Here is a 21,556-nt window from a genome sequence, read left to right as displayed (position 1 = left end):
CCATTGGGACGGTGTAGAGTGGGAGTGAACGGGAAGGGGTTTGGGTCCATTGGGACGGTGTAGAGTGAGAGTGAACGGGAAGGGGTTTGGGTCCATTGGGACGGTGTAGAGTGGGAGTGAACGGGAAGGGGTTCGGGTCCATTGGGACGGTGTAGAGTGGGAGTGAACGGGAAGGGGTTTGGGTCCATTGGGACGGTGTAGAGTGGGAGTGAATGGGAAGGGGTTTGGGTCCATTGGGACGGTGTAGAGTGGGTGTGAATGGGAAGGGGTTTGGGTCCATTGGGACGGTGTAGAGTGGGAGTGAATGGGAAGGGGTTTGGGTCCATTGGGACGGTGTAGAGTGGGAGTGAATGGGAAGGGGTTTGGGTCCATTAGGACGGTGTAGGGCGGGAGTGAACGGGAAGGAGTTTGGGTCCATTGGGACGATGTAGAGTGGGAGGGAACGGGAAGGGGTTTGGGTCCATTGGGTCGATGTAGAGTGGGAGTGAACGGGAAGTGGTTTGGGTCCATTGGGTCGATGTAGAGTGGGAGTGAATGGGAACGGGATTGGGTCCATTGGGACGGTGTAGGGCGGGAGTGAACGGGAAGGAGTTTGGGTCCATTGGGACGATGTAGAGTGGGAGGGAACGGGAAGGGGTTTGGGTCCATTGGGTCGATGTAGAGTGGGAGTGAACGGGAAGTGGTTTGGGTCCATTGGGTCGATGTAGAGTGGGAGTGAATGGGAACGGGATTGGGTCCATTGGGACGGTGTAGAACGGGAGTGAACGGGAAGGGGTTTGGGTCCATTGGGACGGTGTAGGGCGGGAGTGAACGGGAAGGGGTTTGGGTCCATTGGGTCGATGTAGAGTGGGAGTGAACGGGAAGTGGTTTGGGTCCATTGGGTCGATGTAGAGTGGGAGTGAATGGGAAGGGGATTGGGTCCATTGGGACGGTGTAGAGCGGGAGTGAACGGGAAGGGGTTTGGGTCCATTGGGACGGTGTAGAGCGGGAGTGAACGGGAAGGGGTTTGGGTCCATTGGGACGGTGTAGAGCGGGAGAGAACGGGAAGGGGTTTGGGTCCATTGGGACGGTGTAGAGCGGGAGTGAACGGGAAGGGGTTTGGGTCCATAGGGACGGTGTAGAGTGGGAGGGAACGGGAAGGGGTTTGGGTCCATTGGGACGGTGTAGAGCGGGAGGGAACGGGAAGGGGTTTGGGTCCATTGGGACGGTGTAGAGTGGGAGTGAATGGGAAGGGGTTTGGGGTCCATTGGGACGGTGTAGAGCGGGAGTGAATGGGAAGGGGTTTGGGGTCCATTGGGTCGATGTAGAGTGGGAGTGAACGGGAAGTGGTTTGGGTCCATTGGGACAGTGTAGAGTGGGAGTGAACGGGAAGGGGTTTGGGTCCATTGGGTCGATGTAGAGTGGGAGTGAACGGGAAGTGGTTTGGGTCCATTGGGTCGATGTAGAGTGGGAGTGAACGGGAAGTGGTTTGGGTCCATTGGGACGGTGTAGAGTGGGAGTGAACAGGAAGGGGTTTGGGTCCATTGGGACGGTGTAGAGCGGGAGTGAATGGGAAGGGGTTTGGGGTCCATTGGGTCGATGTAGAGTGGGAGTGAACGGGAAGTGGTTTGGGTCCATTGGGACAGTGTAGAGTGGGAGTGAACGGGAAGGGGTTTGGGTCCATTGGGACAGTGTAGAGTGGGAGTGAACGGGAAGGGGTTTGGGTCCATTGGGACGGTGTAGAGCGGGAGGGAACGGGAAGGGGTTTGGGTCCATTGGGACGGTGTAGAGTGGGAGTGAACGGGATGGGGTTTGGGTCCATTGGGACGGTGTAGAGCGGGAGTGAATGGGAAGGGGTTTGGGTCCATTGGGACGGTGTAGAGTGGGAGTGAACGGGAAGGGGTTTGGGTCCATTGGGACGGTGTAGAGCGGGAGTGAACGGGAAGGGGTTTGGGTCCATTGGGACGGTGTAGAGCGGGAGTGAATGGGAAGGGGTTTGGGTCCATTGGGACGGTGTAGAGCGGGAGTGAATGGGAAGGGGTTTGGGTCCATTGGGACGGTGTAGAGTGGGAGTGAATGGGAAGGGGTTTGGGTCCATTGGGACGGTGTAGAGCGGGAGTGAATGGGAAGGGGTTTGGGTCCATTGGGACGATGTAGAGCGGGAGTGAATGGGAAGGGGTTTGGGTCCATTGGGACGGTGTAGAGCGGGAGTGAATGGGAAGGGGTTTGGGTCCATTGGGACGGTGTAGAGTGGGAGTGAATGGGAAGGGGTTTGGGTCCATTGGGACGGTGTAGAGTGGGAGTGAAGGGGAAGGGGTTTGGGTCCATTGGGACGGTGTAGAGTGGGAGTGAACGGGAAGGGGTTTGGGTCCATTGGGACGGTGTAGAGCGGGAGGGAACGGGAAGGGGTTTGGGTCCATTGGGACGGTGTAGAGCGGGAGTGAACGGGAAGGGGTTTGGGGTCCATTGGGACGGTGTAGAGCGGGAGTGAATGGGAAGGGGTTTGGGGTCCTTGGGGATTGGGACTAGCGGGGAGTGGGTTTTGCTGTTGTGTGGAGGTCCCCTCGCTCTGACCGGGCACCCCACCCGCTCAGTGCCTTTACTCACAGGAAGCAGGAGCCAATGCCTATCGCCATGGCAAACAGTACCACAAAGAAATGCAGGATGAGCCACAGGATGGCCGTCTCTGATGATGCGGGGAGGATCTTCTGTTTGGCTGCGGGGAGAGAGAGACCGGGAGACACGGTCATTACACAGGGCTGCATCGAGACATTGTCCCGTGGACTCTGGGACACGAGGTTTGGGACTCTTTCTGGTCACATAGCCACGGAAACCAGGAACAGGGGTCTGTGGCCCCTGTCGCTGAATACATTCAGTGTCATAGAGCTGGACAGCACGGGAACAGACCCTTCGGCCCATCCCCTCCGTGCTGACCCTAACCTAATCCAGTCCCCGTTTGTCAGCATTTGGCCCATCTCCCCCTAAACCCTTCCTATCCATGTCCCCCATCCAGATGCCTTTTAAATGTTGTCATTGTACCAGCCCCCACCACTTCCTCTGGCAGCTCATTCCATACATGCACCACCCTCTGGTCTCTTTTATATCTTTCCCCCTCTCACCTTAAACCTACGCCCCTCTATTTCTGGACTCCCCCACCCCAGGGGGAAAAGACCTTGTCTATTTACCCTATCCATGCCCCCCCCCATGATTTTATAAACCTCTGGTTCTGGGCTCCCCCACCCCAGGGGGGAAAAGACCTTGTCTATTTACCCTATCCATGGCCCCCCTCATGATTTTGTAAACCTCTCTCAGGTCACCCCTCAGCCTCCGACGCTCCGGGGAAAACAGCCCCAGCCTGTACAGCCTCTCCCTGTAGCTCAGATCCTCCAACCCTGGCAACATCCTTGTAAATCTTTTCTGAACCCTTTCAAGTTTCACAACATCTTTCCGATAGGAAGGAGACCAGAATTACACGCAATATTCCAACAGTGGCCTAACCAATGTCCTGTACAACCGCAACATGACCACCCAACTCCTGTACTCAATACTCTGACCAATAAAGGAAAGCATACCAAACGCTGCCTTCACTATCCTATCTACCTGCGACTCCACTTTCAAGGAGCTATGAGCCTGCACTCCAAGGTCTCTTTGTTCAGCAACACTCCCCAGGGCCAGGTGTCAATGTCCTGAATCGATCTTGGACTGGCTCTGAACACCAGATCCCCATCGGGCACCCCACAGCGATGGGATTGTCCCTCAGCCTGGCCCTCCGAAATTTGCAAAGGGAGCTGAGAGGGCAGGGTGCACGCGGTCGAGGTGATGAGACCGTCGAATTGTCGGAGAGGCAGGGCGATCGGGGGAGGCGGTGGGGCATCAGGGAATCTCCAGTCGGACCAATTCACCGCCGAGACGGGGAGGGGTCTGTCCCTTCGCCAGTGCACCCCCACCCTGACTGTTCGGTCTGAGAGCTCCCTCCCTGACAGGGCACCGGACCCCACCCTCCCCCCAGAAGGGAGTGGGGGGGGGGGGGGGGGGGGAACGCAGACGCACAGCCCCACCCCGCGAACGGACCTCTATACAAAACTACAACGCTGACTATTCGACCGCGGGTGGCGTCATTGGGGGGTGGGTGTTGGGGGGAGGGAGCAAGCCCGACTGTCGGTCAACAGCGGGACGCTCGACTGCAGGGGGTGTCACCGAGCGACAGGCCGATCGGACGCTCGCAGCTCATTGGCCGGGAGCGGGGTGGGGTGTTATGGGGGTGGGGTGTGAGGGTTGGTTGGGTTGGTAAGCCCCAGCGAAAGGCTGCTGCGATATTCGACTACGGGAGGCATCAGTGCCCAGGGAGATATCCGACTGGGAGGGGCATCGCTGCCTGGGGAGATATCCGACTGGGAGAGGCATCGCTGCCTGGGGAGATATCCGACTGGGAGGGGCATCGCTGCCTGGGGAGATATCCGACTGGGAGAGGCATCGCTGCCTGGGGAGATATTCGACTGGGAGAGGCATCGCTGCCTGGGGAGATATCCGACTGGGAGGGGCATCGCTGCCTGGGGAGATATCCGACTGGGAGAGGCATCGCTGCCCGGGGAGACATTCGACTGGGAGAGGCATCGCTGCCCGGGGAGATATTCGACTGGGAGAGGCATCACTATCACTATCCCCGCCCCGGCCGGGCACCCACCTTTCACCAGGAGGACGGGCGAGCTGAGGTCCTCGGTGCTGCTACTCCCCGAGATGCCCGCCTTGCAGAGGTACACCCCAGGGTCGCTCTCGGTGACGGTGCGGAAGTGCAGCTGGCTGGAGGCGCCGTGGGCCGTCATGCTGAGCCGCTGCCGGTACTCGGGGTGGACCTTCGCCAGGCCGGAGCTCTCCCCGCCCTGGTCCACCTGCGCCAGCGTCAGGTTGGGCAGCCGCTGGGCAGACCAGGAGAGGCGGTACCGCGTCTCGGGCCGGGCGTGCACCACCATCGCCTGGCAGCTCAGCGTGGCGGGGGAGCCCAGCCGGGCACTCACCCGCTCGGGGGTGTTCACCGACATCACCCGGGCACTGGGCGTCTGCTCCCGCTCCCTCTGCTGCTGCTGCTGCTGCGGGGGGGGGGCAGGGTTACTCGGGAGCACAGGGGGCAACTCTACAGAGGGAGTGGGGGGGAGAGAGAGAGAGGGGGGGGTGAGAGAGGGAGGGAGAGAGAGAGAGGGGCGGATAGAGAGGGAGAGAGAGAGGGAGCGAGAGAGAGGGGCGGATAGAGAGGGAGAGAGAGAGGGAGATGGGCGGATAGAGAGGGAGAGAGAGAGAGGGAGAGAGGGATTTGGGCGGATAGGGGGGGGGGAGAGAGGGAGCGAGAGAGATGGGTGGATAGAGAGGGACAGAGAGAGGGAGCGAGAGAGATGGGCGGATAGAGAGGGAGAGAGAGGGGGGAGCGAGAGAGAGAGGGAGTGAGAGATGGGGGGAAGAGAGAGAGGGAGAAAGAAGTGGAAGAGAGAGAGAGAGAGAGAGAGAGAGGGAGAGAGAGGGAGAGAGAGGGAGAGAGAGAGACAGATGGGGGAGAGAGAGAGAGAGAGAGACACAGAGAGTGGAGAGAGAGAGAGACAGAGGAAGGGAGAGGGAGAGGGAGAGAGAGACACACAGAGAGGGGAGAGAGAGAGAGACAGAGGAAGAGCGAGGGAGAGAGACTCAGATGGGGGAGAGGGAGAGAGAGAGAGAGAGAGAGACAGGGGAAGAGAGAGGGGGGAGAGAGAGGGGAGAGAGAGAGGGGGAGGGAGTGGGGAGAGGGAGTGGGGAGAGAGCGAGAGAAGGGGGAGTGAAACAGAGGAAGAGGGGAGTAAGACAGAGGAAGAGGGGAGAGATGTAGGAGGGAGAGAAAGAAAGAGGGAGGGAGAAAGAGGGGGGGGAGAGAGAGAGGGAGAGAAATGGAGGGGGAGAGACGGGGCAGAGTGGGGAGAGAGAGAGAAAGAGAGGGAGCGAGGGGAAGAGAGAGAGAGAGAAGGGAGAGAGAGAGGGGAGAGATAGAGTGGGAGGGGCAGAGAGACCGAGGGGAGGATGGAGAGAGGGGAAGAGGGAGAGAGAGAAGAGAAAGAGGAAAAGAGAGAGGGTGGGAGAATCAGGGGCAGAGGGAGGGGAGAGAGAGAGAGAGAGAGAGAGAGGACAGACAGTAGGAGAATCGGGGCAGAGGGAGGGGGAGAGAGAGGACAGAGAGTAGGGGAATCAGGGGCGGGGGGAGAGAAAGAGAGAGAGAGAGACAGAGAGTAGGAGAATCAGGGACAGAGGGAGGGGGGGAGAGAGAGAGAGAGAGAGGACAGAGAGTAGGAGAATCAGGGGCAGAGGGAGGGGGGAGAGATAGAGAGAGGACAGAGAGTAGGAGAATCAGGGGCAGAGGGAGGGGGGGAGAGAGAGAGAGAGGACAGAGAGTAGGAGAATCAGGGGCAGAGGGAGGGGAGAGAGATAGAGAGAGGACAGAGAGTAGGAGAATCAGGGGCAGAGGGAGGGAGAGAGAGAGGACAGAGAGTAGGAGAATCAGGGGCAGAGGGAGGGGAGAGAGAGAGAGAGAGGACAGAGAGTAGGAGAATCAGGGACAGAGGGAGGGAGAGAGAGAGAGAGAGAGGACAGAGAGTAGGAGAATCAGGGACAGAGGGAGGGGGGAGAGAGAGAGAGAGGACAGAGAGTAGGAGAATCAGGGACAGAGGGAGGGGGGAGAGAGAGAGAGAGAGGACAGAGAGTAGGAGAATCAGGGGCAGAGGGAGGGGGGGAGAGAGAGAGAGAGAGAGAGAGAGAGACAGAGAGTAGGAGAATCAGGGACAGAGGGAGGGACAGAGAGAGAGGACAGAGAGTAGGAGAATCAGGGGCAGAGGGAGGGGGGGAGAGAGAGAGAGAGAGAGGACAGAGAGTAGGAGAATCAGGGGCAGAGGGAGGGGGGAGAGAGAGAGAGAGGACAGAGAGTAGGAGAATCAGGGACAGAGGGAGGGGGAGAGAGAGAGAGAGAGAGGACAGAGAGTAGGAGAATCAGGGGCAGAGGGAGGGACAGAGAGAGAGGACAGAGAGTAGGAGAATCAGGGACAGAGGGAGGGGGGGAGAGAGAGAGAGAGGACAGAGAGTAGGAGAATCAGGGGCAGAGGGAGGGGGGGGAGAGAGAGAGAGAGAGAGGACAGAGAGTAGGAGAATCAGGGGCAGAGGGAGGGGGAGAGAGAGAGAGAGAGAGGACAGAGAGTAGGAGAATCAGGGGCAGAGGGAGGGGGGGAGAGAGAGAGAGAGAGAGAGAGAGACAGAGAGTAGGAGAATCAGGGACAGAGGGAGGGACAGAGAGAGAGGACAGAGAGTAGGAGAATCAGGGACAGAGGGAGGGGGGAGAGAGAGAGAGACAGAGAGTAGGAGAATCAGGGGCAGAGGGAGGGGGGAGAGAGAGAGAGAGAGGACAGAGAGTAGGAGAATCGGGGGCAGAGGGAGGGAGAGAGAGAGAGACAGAGAGTAGGAGAATCAGGGGCAGAGGGAGGGGGGAGAGAGAGAGAGAGAGAGGACAGAGAGTAGGAGAATCGGGGGCAGAGGGAGGGAGAGAGAGAGAGACAGAGAGTAGGAGAATCAGGGGCAGAGGGAGGGGGGAGAGAGAGAGAGAGAGAGGACAGAGAGTAGGAGAATCGGGGGCAGAGGGAGGGAGAGAGAGAGGACAGAGAGTAGGAGAATCAGGGACAGAGGGAGGGGGGAGAGAGAGAGAGAGACAGAGAGTAGGAGAATCAGGGGCAGAGGGAGGGGGGAGAGAGGGGACAGAGAGTAGGAGAATCAGGGGCAGAGGGAGGGGGGAGAGAGAGAGAGAGACAGAGAGTAGGAGAATCAGGGGCAGAGGGAGGGGGGAGAGAGAGAGAGAGACAGAGAGTAGGAGAATCGGGGGCAGAGGGAGGGGGGAGAGAGAGAGAGAGACAGAGAGTAGGAGAATCGGGGGCAGAGGGAGGGGGGAGAGAGAGAGAGAGAGAGAGTAGGAGAATCAGGGACAGAGGGAGGGGGGAGAGAGAGAGAGAGGACAGAGAGTAGGAGAATCGGGGGCAGAGGGAGGGACAGAGAGAGACAGAGAGTAGGAGAATCAGGGGCAGAGGGAGGGGGAGACAGAGAGAGAGAGAGACAGAGAGTAGGAGAATCAGGGGCAGAGGGAGGGGGGAGAGAGAGAGAGAGAGGACAGAGAGTAGGAGAATCGGGGGCAGAGGGAGGGACAGAGAGAGGACAGAGAGTAGGAGAATCAGGGGCAGAGGGAGGGAGAGAGAGAGAGAGGACAGAGAGTAGGAGAATCGGGGGCAGACGGAGGGGGGAGAGAGAGGACAGAGAGTAGGAGAATCAGGGACAGAGGGAGGGGGGAGAGAGAGAGAGAGGACAGAGAGTAGGAGAATCAGGGGCAGAGGGAGGGGGAGAGAGAGAGAGAGGACAGAGAGTAGGAGAATCAGGGGCAGAGGGAGGGGGGAGAGAGAGAGAGAGAGAGGACAGAGAGTAGGAGAATCAGGGGCAGAGGGAGGGGGAGAGAGAGAGAGAGGACAGAGAGTAGGAGAATCAGGGGCAGAGGGAGGGGGGAGAGAGAGAGAGGACAGAGAGTAGGAGAATCAGGGGCAGAGGGAGGGGAGAGAGAGAGAGGGAGAGAGGACAGAGAGTAGGAGAATCGGGGGCAGAGGGAGGGGGAGACAGAGAGAGAGAGAGGACAGAGAGTAGGAGAATCGGGGGCAGAGGGAGGGAGAGAGAGAGAGACAGAGAGTAGGAGAATCAGGGGCAGAGGGAGGGGGGAGAGAGAGAGAGAGAGAGGACAGAGAGTAGGAGAATCGGGGGCAGAGGGAGGGAGAGAGAGAGAGACAGAGAGTAGGAGAATCAGGGACAGAGGGAGGGGGGAGAGAGAGAGAGAGACAGAGAGTAGGAGAATCGGGGGCAGATGGAGGGGGGAGAGAGAGGACAGAGAGTAGGAGAATCAGGGGCAGGGGGAGGGGGGAGAGAGAGAGAGACAGAGAGTAGGAGAATCAGGGGCAGAGGGAGGGAGAGAGAGAGACAGAGAGTAGGAGAATCAGGGGCAGAGGGAGGGGGAGAGAGAGAGAGAGAGGACAGAGAGTAGGAGAATCAGGGGCAGAGGGAGGGGGAGAGAGAGAGAGGACAGAGAGTAGGAGAATCAGGGGCAGAGGGAGGGGAGAGAGAGAGAGAGAGACAGAGAGTAGGATAATCAGGGACAGAGGGAGGGAGAGAGAGAGAGAGAGGACAGAGAGTAGGAGAATCAGGGGCAGAGGGAGGGAGAGAGAGAGAGAGACAGAGAGTAGGAGAATCAGGGGCAGAGGGAGGGGGAGACAGAGAGAGACAGAGAGTAGGAGAATCGGGGGCAGAGGGAGGGGGAGAGAGAGAGAGAGAGGACAGAGAGTAGGAGAATCAGGGGCAGAGGGAGGGGGAGACAGAGAGAGAGACAGAGAGTAGGAGAATCAGGGGCAGAGGGAGGGAGAGAGAGAGACAGAGAGTAGGAGAATCAGGGGCAGAGGGAGGGGGAGAGAGAGAGAGAGGACAGAGAGTAGGAGAATCAGGGGCAGAGGGAGGGGGAGAGAGAGAGAGAGGACAGAGAGTAGGAGAATCGGGGGCAGAGGGAGGGGGGAGAGAGAGAGAGAGAGGACAGAGAGTAGGAGAATTGGGGGCAGAGGGAGGGGAGAGAGAGAGAGACAGAGAGTAGGAGAATCAGGGACAGAGGGAGGGAGAGAGAGAGAGAGAGAGGACAGAGAGTAGGAGAATCAGGGACAGAGGGAGGGGGGGAGAGAGAGAGAGAGAGAGGACAGAGAGTAGGAGAATCAGGGGCAGAGGGAGGGGGGGGAGAGAGAGAGAGAGAGGACAGAGAGTAGGAGAATCAGGGGCAGAGGGAGGGGGGAGAGAGAGAGAGTAGGAGAATCAGGGGCAGAGGGAGGGGAGAGAGAGAGAGAGGACAGAGAGTAGGAGAATCAGGGGCAGAGGGAGGGGAGAGAGAGAGAGACAGAGAGTAGGAGAATCAGGGGCAGAGGGAGGGGAGAGAGAGAGAGAGACAGAGAGTAGGAGAATCGGGGGCAGAGGGAGGGGGAGAGAGAGAGAGAGAGAGGACAGAGAGTAGGAGAATCAGGGGCAGAGGGAGGGGAGAGAGAGAGGACAGAGAGTAGGAGAATCAGGGGCAGAGGGAGGGGGAGACAGAGAGAGAGACAGAGAGTAGGAGAATCAGGGGCAGAGGGAGGGAGAGAGAGAGACAGAGAGTAGGAGAATCAGGGGCAGAGGGAGGGGGAGAGAGAGAGAGAGGACAGAGAGTAGGAGAATCGGGGGCAGAGGGAGGGGGGGAGAGAGAGAGAGAGAGAGGACAGAGAGTAGGAGAATCAGGGGCAGAGGGAGGGGAGAGAGAGAGAGAGGACAGAGAGTAGGAGAATCAGGGGCAGAGGGAGGGGGGAGAGATAGAGAGAGGACAGAGAGTAGGAGAATCAGGGGCAGAGGGAGGGGGAGAGAGAGAGAGAGAGAGAGGACAGAGAGTAGGAGAATCAGGGGCAGAGGGAGGGGAGAGAGAGAGAGAGGACAGAGAGTAGGAGAATCGGGGGCAGAGGGAGGGGAGAGAGAGAGAGACAGAGAGTAGGAGAATCAGGGGCAGAGGGAGGGGAGAGAGAGAGAGAGGACAGAGAGTAGGAGAATCGGGGGCAGAGGGAGGGGAGAGAGAGAGAGACAGAGAGTAGGAGAATCAGGGGCAGAGGGAGGGGGAGAGAGAGAGAGAGAGAGGACAGAGAGTAGGAGAATCAGGGGCAGAGGGAGGGAGAGAAAGAGACAGAGAGTCGGAGAATCAGGGGCAGAGGGAGGGGGAGAGAGAGAGAGAGAGAGGACAGAGAGTAGGAGAATTGGGGGCAGAGGGAGGGGAGAGAGAGAGAGACAGAGAGTAGGAGAATCAGGGGCAGAGGGAGGGGGGGAGAGAGAGAGAGAGAGAGACAGAGAGTAGGAGAATCGGGGGCAGAGGGAGGGGGGGAGAGAGAGAGAGAGAGAGACAGAGAGTAGGAGAATCAGGGGCAGAGGGAGGGGAGAGAGAGAGAGAGGACAGAGAGTAGGAGAATCAGGGGCAGAGGGAGGGAGAGAGAGAGAGAGGACAGAGAGTAGGAGAATCAGGGGCAGAGGGAGGGGAGAGAGAGAGAGAGAGACAGAGAGTAGGAGAATCGGGGGCAGAGGGAGGGGAGAGAGAGAGACAGAGAGTAGGAGAATCAGGGGCAGAGGGAGGGGGGAGAGAGAGAGAGAGAGGACAGAGAGTAGGAGAATCGGGGGCAGAGGGAGGGGAGAGAGAGAGAGAGACAGAGAGTAGGAGAATCGGGGGCAGAGGGAGGGGAGAGAGAGAGAGAGGACAGAGAGTAGGAGAATCAGGGGCAGAGGGAGGGGGAGAGAGAGAGAGACAGAGAGTAGGAGAATCAGGGGCAGAGGGAGGGAGAGAGAGAGAGACAGAGAGTAGGAGAATCAGGGGCAGAGGGAGGGGGGAGAGAGAGAGAGAGAGAGAGTAGGAGAATCAGGGGCAGAGGGAGGGGAGAGAGAGAGAGAGACAGAGAGTAGGAGAATCAGGGGCAGAGGGAGGGAGAGAGAGAGGACAGAGAGTAGGAGAATCAGGGGCAGAGGGAGGGGAGAGAGAGAGAGGGAGAGAGAGAGAGAGAGGGTGAGTGTGAGAGTCAAAGACGATGTTGAATCCGAACCCAGTGCTGGTGTGGAATGAGCAGGTTTCGGGCTGTGTTTGTGGTGGGCCGGACACAGCAGGTACTCCCAAGGCCGGCCCCTCGAGCTGGTGAGGTTCTGGGACAAGAGGGTGGTGTCACGCAGGTGGAAATGTGAGAAACCTGGAAAGGGTTATACCCGCTCAGCTCCCCAGCTCAGGGCCGTCCCCACAGGGCCCTCACAATGAGGTGAGGGAACCAACATCCAGCTCAATTTACCCACAGAAACCTCCCACACATTTCAACATGGCAGCCTCCCTGGGAAAAGGCTGAGAAAACACTGACCCCGCCACAGCGCCCACTCCCTCAGCACTGACACTCCCACAGCGCCCACTCCCTCAGCACTGACCCTCTCACAGCGCCCACTCCCTCAGCACTGACCCTCCCACAGCGCCCGCTCCCTCAGCACTGACCCTCCCACAGCACCCACTCCCTCAGCACTGACCCTCCCACAGCGCCCACTCCCTCAGCACTGACCCTCCCACAGCGCCCACTCCCTCAGCACTGACCCTCCCACAGCACCCACTCCCTCAGCACTGACCCTCCCACAGCCCCCACTCCCTCAGCACTGACCCTCCCACAGCACCCACTCCCTCAGCACTGACCCTCCCACAGCCCCCGCTCCCTCAGCACTGACCCTCCCAGAGCCCCCGCTCTCTCAGCACTGACCCTCCCACAGTACCCGCTCCCTCAGCACTGACCCTCCCACAGCCCCCCGGCTCCCTCAGCACTGACCCTCCCACAGCACCCACTCCCTCCGCACTGACCCTCCCACAGCGCCCGCTCCCTCAGCACTGACCCTCCCACAGCGCCCGCTCCCTCAGCACTGACCCTCCAACAGCACCCGCTCCCTCAGCACTGACCCTCCCACAGCGCCCGCTCCCTCAGCACTGACCCTCCCACAGCGCCCGCTCCCTCAGCACTGACCCTCCCTCAGCACTGACCCTCCCACAGCACCCGCTCCCTCAGCGCTGACCCTCCCAGAGCCCTCGCTCCCTCAGCACTGACCCTCCCACAGCACCCGCTCCCTCAGCACTGATCCTCCCACAGCGCCCGCTCCCTCAGCACTGACCCTCCCACAGCGCCCGCTCCCTCAGCACTGACCCTCCCACAGCCCCCGCTCCCTCAGCACTGACCCTCCCACAGCCCCCGCTCCCTCAGCACTGACCCTCCCACAGCAGCCGCTCCCTCAGCACTGACCCTCCCACAGCACTGACCCTCCCACAGCACCCGCTCCCTCAGCACTGACCCTCCCACAGCACCCGCTCCCTCAGCACTGACCCTCCCACAGCGCCCACTCCCTCAGCACTGACCCTCCCACAGCACCCGCTCCCTCAGCACTGACCCTCCCACAGCCCCCGCTCCCTCAGCACTGACCCTCCCACAGCACCCGAACCCTCAGCGCTGACCCTCCCACAGCCCCCACTCCCTCAGCGCTAACCCTCCCACAGCGCCCGCTCCCTCAGCACTGACCCTCCCACAGCGCCCGCTCCCTCAGCACTGACCCTCCCACAGCTCCCACTCCCTCAGCACTGACCCTCCCACAGCGCCCACTCCCTCAGCACTGACCCTCCCACAGCTCCCACTCCCTCAGCACTGACCCTCCCACAGCCCCCATTCCCTCAGCGCTGACCCTCCCACAGCACCCACTCCCTCAGCACTGACCCTCCCACAGCGCCCGCTCCCTCAGCACCCACCCTCCCACAGCCCCCGCTCCCTCAGCACTCACCCTCCCACAGCACCCGCTCCCTCAGCACTGACCCTCCCACAGCGCCCACTCCCTCAGCACTGACCCTCCCACAGCACCCGCTCCCTCAGCACTGACCCTCCCACAGCACCCACTCCCTCAGCACTGACCCTCCCACAGCACCCACTCCCTCAGCACTGACCCTCCCACAGCACCCACTCCCTCAGCACTGACCCTCCCACAGCCCCCGCTCCCTCAGCACTGACCCTCCCACAGCCCCCGCTCCCTCAGCACTGACCCTCCCACAGCACCCACTCCCTCAGCGCTGACCCTCCCACAGCCCCCACTCCCTCAGCGCTAACCCTCCCACAGCCCCCACTCCCTCAGCACTGATCCTCCCACAGCGCCCACTCCCTCAGCACTGACCCTCCCACAGCACCCGCTCCCTCAGCACTGACCCTCCCACAGCCCCCGCTCCCTCAGCACTGACCCTCCCACAGCCCCCGCTCCCTCAGCACTGACCCTCCCACATCCCCCTCTCCCTCAGCACTGACCCTCCCACAGCCCCCACTCCCTCAGCACTGACCCTACCACAGCCCCCGCTCCCTCAGCACTGACCCTACCACAGCACCCACTCCCTCAGCACTGACCCTCCCACAGCCCCCACTCCCTCAGCACTGACCCTCCCACAGCCCCCGCTCCCTCAGCACTGACCCTACCACAGCACCCACTCCCTCAGCACTGACCCTCGCACAGCCCCCACTCCCTCAGCACTGACCCTCCCATAGCGCCCGCTCCCTCAGCGCTGACCCTCCCACAGCCCCCACTCCCTCAGCACTGACCCTCCCACAGCCCCCACTCCCTCAGCACTGACCCTCCCACAGTGCCCGCTCCCTCAGCACTGACCCTCCCACAGTGCCCGCTCCCTCAGCGCTGACCCTCCCACAGCCCCCACTCCCTCAGCACTGACCCTCCCACAGCCCCCACTCCCTCAGCACTGACCCTCCCACAGCCCCGGCTCCCTCAGCACTGACCCTACCACAGCACCCACTCCCTCAGCACTGACCCTCCCACAGCCCCCGCTCCCTCAGCACTGACCCTCCCACAGCGCCCACTCCCTCAGCACTGACCCTCCCACAGCCCCCTCTCCCTCAGCACTGACCCTCCCACAGCCCCCGCTCCCTCAGCACTGACCCTCCCACAGCCCCCACTCCCTCAGCACTGACCCTCCCACAGCCCCCACTCCCTCAGCGCTGACCCTCCCACAGTCCCCACTCCCTCAGCACTGACCCTCCCACAGCCCCACTCCCTCAGCACTGACCCTCCCACAGCACCCACTCCCTCAGCACTGACCCTCCCACAGCACCCACTCCCTCAGCACTGACCCTCCCACAGCACCCACTCCCTCAGCACTGACCCTCCCACAGCCCCCGCTCCCTCAGCACTGACCCTCCCACAGCACCCACTCCCTCAGCACTGACCCTTCCACAGCACCCGCTCCCTCAGCACTGACCCTCCCACAGCACCCACTCCCTCAGCACTGACCCTCCCACAGCCCCCGCTCCCTCAGCACTGACCCTACCACAGCACCCACTCCCTCAGCACTGACCCTCCCACAGCACCCACTCCCTCAGCACTGACCCTCCCACAGCCCCCGCTCCCTCAGCACTGACCCTCCCACAGCACTGACCCTCCCACAGCACCCACTCCCTCAGCACTGACCCTCCCACAGCCCCCGCTCCCTCAGCACTGACCCTCCCACAGCCCCCACTCCCTCAGCACTGACCCTCCCACAGCCCCCGCTCCCTCAGCACTGACCCCCCACAGCACCCGCTCCCTCAGCACTGACCCTCCCACAGCCCCCGCTCCCTCAGCACTGACCCTCCCTCAGCACTGACCCTCCCACAGCCCCCGCTCCCTCAGCACTGACCCTCCCACAGCACCCACTCCCTCAGCACTGACCCTCCCACAGCACCCACTCCCTCAGCGCTGACCCTCCCACAGCACCCGCTCCCTCAGCACTGACCCTCCCACAGCACCCACTCCCTCAGCACTGACCCTCCCACAGCACCCACTCCCTCACCTTCCTCCAGGCTGGTGTAGGCTGTGAGTGCGTGTTCCGGGTGCCCGGAGACCCACGCCCTGCAGAGGTATTCTCCGTAATCCTCCTGGCGGACGGCACTGAAGATGAGGCGGGCACTGGCACCCAGGAAGCTGACCGTGAGCCGCTGTGTGTAGCGCGGGTCCAGGTAATTGGCGCCGGGCTCGGCCTGGTCGACCCGGGAGAGGACCACGTCTCCCGCTGCCCTCCCCCACTCCACGGCGAACCTGGGCACTCCCGGCTGCCCGCTCCCGATCCGGCACTCCAGCTCTGCCCGCTGTCCCAGCCGTGCGCTCACCCTGCCCGAGCTGTTCAGGGAGGTCACCTCGGGTGACATGCTGGCGTTGGTGCCCTCTGAGACCGGGCTCTCCAGTTCCGGCCGCGTGTCTGAAACGAGGAGCGTGGGCGTTGGGGGGGGTGGGGGCGGGGGTTGAGGGGGTGGGGGGGGGGGGTGAGAATCAGTGCCCTGGGAATGCTGCCCCCGCCCTCAACCACCCCTCTCCATTCAATCGCCCCTCGCCCTGCCCCCACTCTCACCAGCAATCTCTCTCTCTCTCTCTCTCTGTCTATCTCAGCTCAGCGTCAATGCAACCTTTCCCCTCCCTATCCGTCCCCCCAGTGACTCCTTTCCATCTATCTCTATCTGCCTCACTATCTCTCCATCCCCTTCCAACAGCTCTCTCTCCTTCTCTCTCACTATCTCTCCATCCCCTCCCTATAGCTCTCTCTCGCTCTCTCTCTCACTGTCTCTCCATCCCCTCCCTATAGCTCTCTCTCCCTCTCTCTCTATCTCTCCATCCCCTCCCAACAGCTCTCTCTCCTTCTCTCTCACTATCTCACCATCCCCTCCCTATAGCTCTCTCTCCCTCTCTCTCTCACTGTCTCTCCATCCCCTCCCTATAGCTCTCTCTCCCTCTCTCTCTCACTATCTCTCCATCCCCTCCCAATAGTTCTCTCTCCTTCTCTCTATCACTCCATCCCCTCCTAACAGCTCTTTCTCCCTCTCTCTCACTATCTCTCCATCCCCTCCTAACAGCTCTTTCTCCCTCTCTCTCTCTCTCACTATCTCTCCATCCCCTCCTAACAGCTCTTTCTCCCTCTCTCTCTCTCACTATCTCTCCATCCCCTCTCTACAGCTCTCTCTCCCTCTCTCTATCTCTCATCCCCTCCCTATAGCTCTCTCTTCATCTCTCTCGCTATCTCTCTATCCCCTCCCTATAGCTCTCTCTCCCTCTCTCTCTCACTATCTCTCCATCCCCTCCCTATAGCTCTCTCTCCCTCTCTCTCTCTCTCACTATCTCTCCATCCCCTCCCTATAGCTCTATCTCCTTCTCTCTCACTATCTCTTCATCCCCTCCCAACAGCTCTCTCTCCTTCTCTTTCACTATCTCTCCATCCCCTCCCTATAGCTCTCTCTCCTTCTCTCTCACTATCTCTCCATCCCCTCCGAACAGCTCTCTCTCCTTCTCTCTCACTATCTCTTCATCCCCTCCCAACAGCTCTCTCTCCTTCTCACTCACTATCTCTCCATTCCCTCCCAACAGCTCTCTCTCCTTCTCTCTCACTATCTCTTCATCCCCTCCCAACAGCTCTCTCTCCTTCTCACTCACTATCTCTCCATCCCCTCCCTATTGCTCTCTCTCCTTCTCTCTCACTATCTCTCCATCCCCTCTCTATAGCTCTCTCTCCTTCTCTCTATCTCTCCATCCCCTCCCTATAGCTCTCTCTCCCTTTCTCTCTCACTATCTCTCCATCCCCTCGCTATTGCTCTCTCTCCTTCTCTCTCACTATCTCTCCATCCCCTCCCAACAGCTCTCTCTCCTTCTCTCTATCTCTCCATCCCCTCCCTATAGCTCTCTCTCCCACTATCTCTCCATCCCCTCTCTATAGCTCTCTCTCCTTCTCTCTATCTCTCCATCCCCTCCCTATAGCTCTCTCTTCATCTCTCTCTCACTATCTCTCCATCCCCTCCCTATTGCTCTCTCCTTCTCTCTCACTATCTCTCCATCCCTTCCCTCTTGGTGTCTCTCTATCTCTCCCGACCTCTCTCCCACTAATCGCTCCCTCTCTCTCTCTCCCTCTCACTTTCACTACCTCATCGCCACCTTCTCTCAATCTCTGTATCCGTCTGAGCATCCCTTTCCTTATTGCTGTCTCTCCAGCCCACTGTCCTGCTCCCACTTTCCCTCTAATTGTCTCTATCGCTCCGACCCACTTTCCCTCCATCCACCTACTCTCTATCTCCATCTCCCCCCTCTCTCTATCCCTCTCTCCCTATTTACATCATTTCTCTTCATCGTCCCTTGATCTTTCGATCTCCATCCCTCTTGATCTATCCCTCCTTCTCAGTATCTCGATCTCTCTCTCAATGACACTGTCTCTCTATCCTTCACAAAACTATCTCCATCCCCTTCTCTGCATCCTTCCCTCTCTCCATCTTACTCTCCACCGCCATCCCACTCCCCACCAAGAGACACAGAGATATAGAGAGCTAAAAGAGAGAGAGATAGACTGAGGATAGACAGAGAAGGAGGGATAGAGGGGGGGGGAAAGAGAGAGACAGGAGGGAGGTAGGGAAAGGAAGAGAAAGACACAGCGAGAGAGACATAGAGCGATCTAGAGAGAGGAAGAGATAGAGACAGAGAGATCTAGAGAGAGAGAGAGATCTAGAGAGAGAGAGAGTGTGCCAGAGAGATCTAGAGAGAGGGAGAGACAGAGAGAGTCAGAGAGAGAGAGAGCTAGAGAAAGAAAGAGACAGAGAGAGTGTCAGAGAGAGAGAGAGAGAGCATCCGAGAGAGCATCAGAGAGAGAGAGATCTAGAGAGAGAGATAAAGACAGAGAGTGAGTGCCAGAGAGAGAGAGATCTAGAGAGAAGGAGAGAGAGAGAGAGAGAGGGAGAGAGCTAGAGAAAGAAAGAGACAGAGCGAGACACACACACACACAGGTAGAGAGAGGAGGAGACAGAGTGTCAGAGATATCCAGAGAGAGGGAGAGACAGAGCGTGTCAGAGAGAGAGAGAGAGAGATCGAGAGAGAGATAGAGACAGAGAGTGAGTGTCAGAGAGAGAGAGTGAACTGGAGAGAGAAAGAGACAGAGAGTGAGTATTAGAGTAAGAGACACAAGGGGTTGAGAGAGATAGAGAAAGAGGGGGGGAGAGAGAGAGATAGTCAGAGAGAGACAGAGAGAGAGAGTCAGAGAGTTTTGAGAGGGGGAAGGAGCTCCAGTCTTACCCTTAGCCAGGATGGACAGTGAAGTAAAGGTCTCTCCCTCCTGGCCCACCACCTGCCCCTTGCAGAGGTATTCTCCAAAGTCCTGTTCCTGGACAGGGTCAAAGTGGAGCAGGCTCTCGGGCCCATGGGAGACCAGGCTGAGCCTGTCCTGGTAGGCCGGGTGGATGTAGGGCCCATCATCCAAGCTCTGGTCCATCTGAGCTACCGTGAGGTCACCATAGCGACTGGCCTCCCACCGCATGGTGTAGCGGGGCTCAGCAGAGTCACCCAGCAACAAGACGTGGCAGTACAGGGTGGCAGCGTCACCTACTTTGGCCAAGGTGAACCCCGAGCCGTTCAGGAACAGGATCTCCGGGTGGAACGAGGAATTGCTGTCTTCGGCCGTGATCAGGATGTCAAAAACCTGCACAAAATCTGCCGGATGGGCAGGGAGCGAGCAATCAGCACAGCCCGAGAGGCAGCTGCATTCATCTAGCGCCGCCGATCGCTCCGCGCACGTCAGCTTCACTTCTCAACCGACCCTCCCACAGCGCCCGCTCCCTCAGCACTGACCCTCCCACAGCCCCCACTCCCTCAGCACTGACCCTCCCACAGCACCCACTCCCTCAGCACTGACCCTCCCACAGCACCCACTCCCTCAGCACTGACCCTCCCACAGCACCCACTCCCTCAGCACTGACCCTCCCACAGCACCCACTCCCTCAGCACTGACCCTCCCACAACACCCACTCCCTCAGCACTGACCCTCCCACAGCACCCGCTCCCTCAGCACTGACCCTCCCACAGCACCCACTCCCTCAGCACTGACCCTCCCACAGCACCCGCTCCCTCAGCACTGACCCTCCCACAGCGCCCACACCCTCAGCACTGACCCTCCCATAGCACTGACCCTCCCACAGCGCGCACTCACTAGCACTGACCCACCCATAGCACTGACCCTCCCACAGCGCCCGCTCCCTCAGCACTGACCCTCCCAGAACACTGACCCACCCATAGCGCCCACTCCCTCAGCACTGACCCTCCCACAGCACCCACTCCCTCAGCACTGACCCTCCCACAGCACCCACTCCCTCAGCACTGACCCACCCATAGCACTGACCCTCCCACAGCACCCACTCCCTCAGCACTGACCCTCCCACAGCCCCCACTCCCTCAGCGCTGACCCTCCCACAGCCCCCACTCCCTCAGCACTGACCCTCCCACAGCCCCCACTCCCTCAGCACTGACCCTCCCACAGCACCCGCTCCCTCAGCACTGACCCTCCCACAGCACCCGCTCCCTCAGCACTGACCCTCCCACAGCGCCCGCTCCCTCAGCGCTGACCCTCCCACAGCACTGACCATCCCACAGCCCCCACTCCCTCAGCACTGACCCTCCCACAGCGCCCGCTCCCTCAGCACTGACCCTCCCACAGCACCCACTCCCTCAGCACTGACCCTCCCACAGCGCCCACTCCCTCAGCACTGACCCTCCCACAGCGCCCGCTCCCTCAGCACTGACCCTCCCACAGCGCCCGCTCCCTCAGCGCTGACCCTCCCACAGCACTGACCATCCCACAGCCCCCACTCCCTCAGCACTGACCCTCCCACAGCGCCCGCTCCCTCAGCACTGACCCTCCCACAGCGCCCGCTCCCTCAGCACTGACCCTCCCACAGCACCCGCTCCCTCAGCACTGACCCTCCCACAGCACCCACTCCCTCAGCACTGACCCTCCCACAGCACCCACTCCCTCAGCACTGACCCTCCCACAGCACCCGCTCCCTCAGCACTGACCCTCCCACAGCACCCACTCCCTCAGCACTGACCCTCCCACAGCACCCGCTCCCTCAGCACTGACCCTCCCACAGCGCCCACACCCTCAGCACTGACCCTCCCATAGCACTGACCCTCCCACAGCGCGCACTCCCTAGCACTGACCCACCCATAGCACTGACCCTCCCACAGCGCCCGCTCCCTCAGCACTGACCCTCCCAGAACACTGACCCACCCATAGCGCCCACTCCCTCAGCACTGACCCTCCCACAGCACCCACTCCCTCAGCGCTGACCCTCCCACAGCACTGACCATCCCACAGCCCCCACTCCCTCAGCACTGACCCTCCCACAGCGCCCGCTCCCTCAGCACTGACCCTCCCACAGCGCCCGTTCCCTCAGCACTGACCCTCCCACAGCACCCACTCCCTCAGCACTGACCCTCCCACAGCACCCACTCCCTCAGCACTGACCCTCCCACAGCACCCACTCCCTCAGCACTGACCCTCCCACAGCACCCGCTCCCTCAGCACTGACCCTCCCACAGCACCCACTCCCTCAGCACTGACCCTCCCACAGCACCCGCTCCCTCAGCACTGACCCTCCCACAGCGCCCACACCCTCAGCACTGACCCTCCCATAGCACTGACCCTCCCACAGCGCGCACTCCCTAGCACTGACCCACCCATAGCACTGACCCTCCCACAGCGCCCGCTCCCTCAGCACTGACCCTCCCAGAACACTGACCCACCCATAGCGCCCACTCCCTCAGCACTGACCCTCCCACAGCACTCACTCCCTCAGCACTGCTCCTCCCACAGCACCCACTCCCTCAGCACTGACCCACCCATAGCACTGACCCTCCCACAGCACCCACTCCCTCAGCACTGACCCTCCCACAGTCCCCGCTCCCTCAGCACTGACCCTCCCACAGCACCCACTCCCTCAGCACTGACGCTCCCACAGCACCCGCTCCCTCAGCACTGACCCTCCCACAGCACCCACTCCCTCAGCACTGACCCTCCCACAGCACCCGCTCCCTCAGCAATGACCCTTCCACAGCACCCGCTCCCTCAGCACTGACCATCCCACAGCACCCGCTCCCTCAGCACTGACCCTCC

The 21,556-nt window shown here is 60.6% G+C and overlaps 1 protein-coding gene across 3 annotated transcripts in view; it reads right to left on the bottom strand.

Moving 5' to 3' along the window:
- LOC148134932 (uncharacterized) overlaps nt 1-21,556 on the bottom strand; it is an 80,962-nt gene that overhangs the window by 1,383 nt on the left and 58,023 nt on the right. For 2 of the 3 annotated variants that reach the window (XM_087985212.1, XM_087985211.1), the window contains exons 2-5: nt 18,685-19,098; nt 15,437-15,841; nt 4,664-5,110; nt 2,587-2,695 (exon numbers count right to left, since the gene is read on the bottom strand). In XM_087985212.1, the coding sequence (XP_087841338.1) occupies nt 2,587-2,695; nt 4,664-5,110; nt 15,437-15,841; nt 18,685-18,925 (1,202 nt within the window). In that variant the 5' untranslated portion in view covers nt 18,926-19,098. The remainder of the gene's footprint in view (nt 1-2,586; nt 2,696-4,663; nt 5,111-15,436; nt 15,842-18,684; nt 19,099-21,556) is intronic. The other variant, XM_087985213.1, reaches the window with a different exon arrangement.

The sequence above is a fragment of the Chiloscyllium plagiosum genome, unplaced genomic scaffold (assembly GCF_037043375.1).
Source record: "Chiloscyllium plagiosum isolate Xiang-an unplaced genomic scaffold, Cpla_swu_hap1 HiC_scaffold_51, whole genome shotgun sequence".
Lineage (NCBI taxonomy): Eukaryota > Metazoa > Chordata > Chondrichthyes > Orectolobiformes > Hemiscylliidae > Chiloscyllium > Chiloscyllium plagiosum.
The sequence above is the reverse complement of the archived record's forward strand: the minus strand, read 5'-3'. Positions and strand labels throughout refer to the sequence as shown.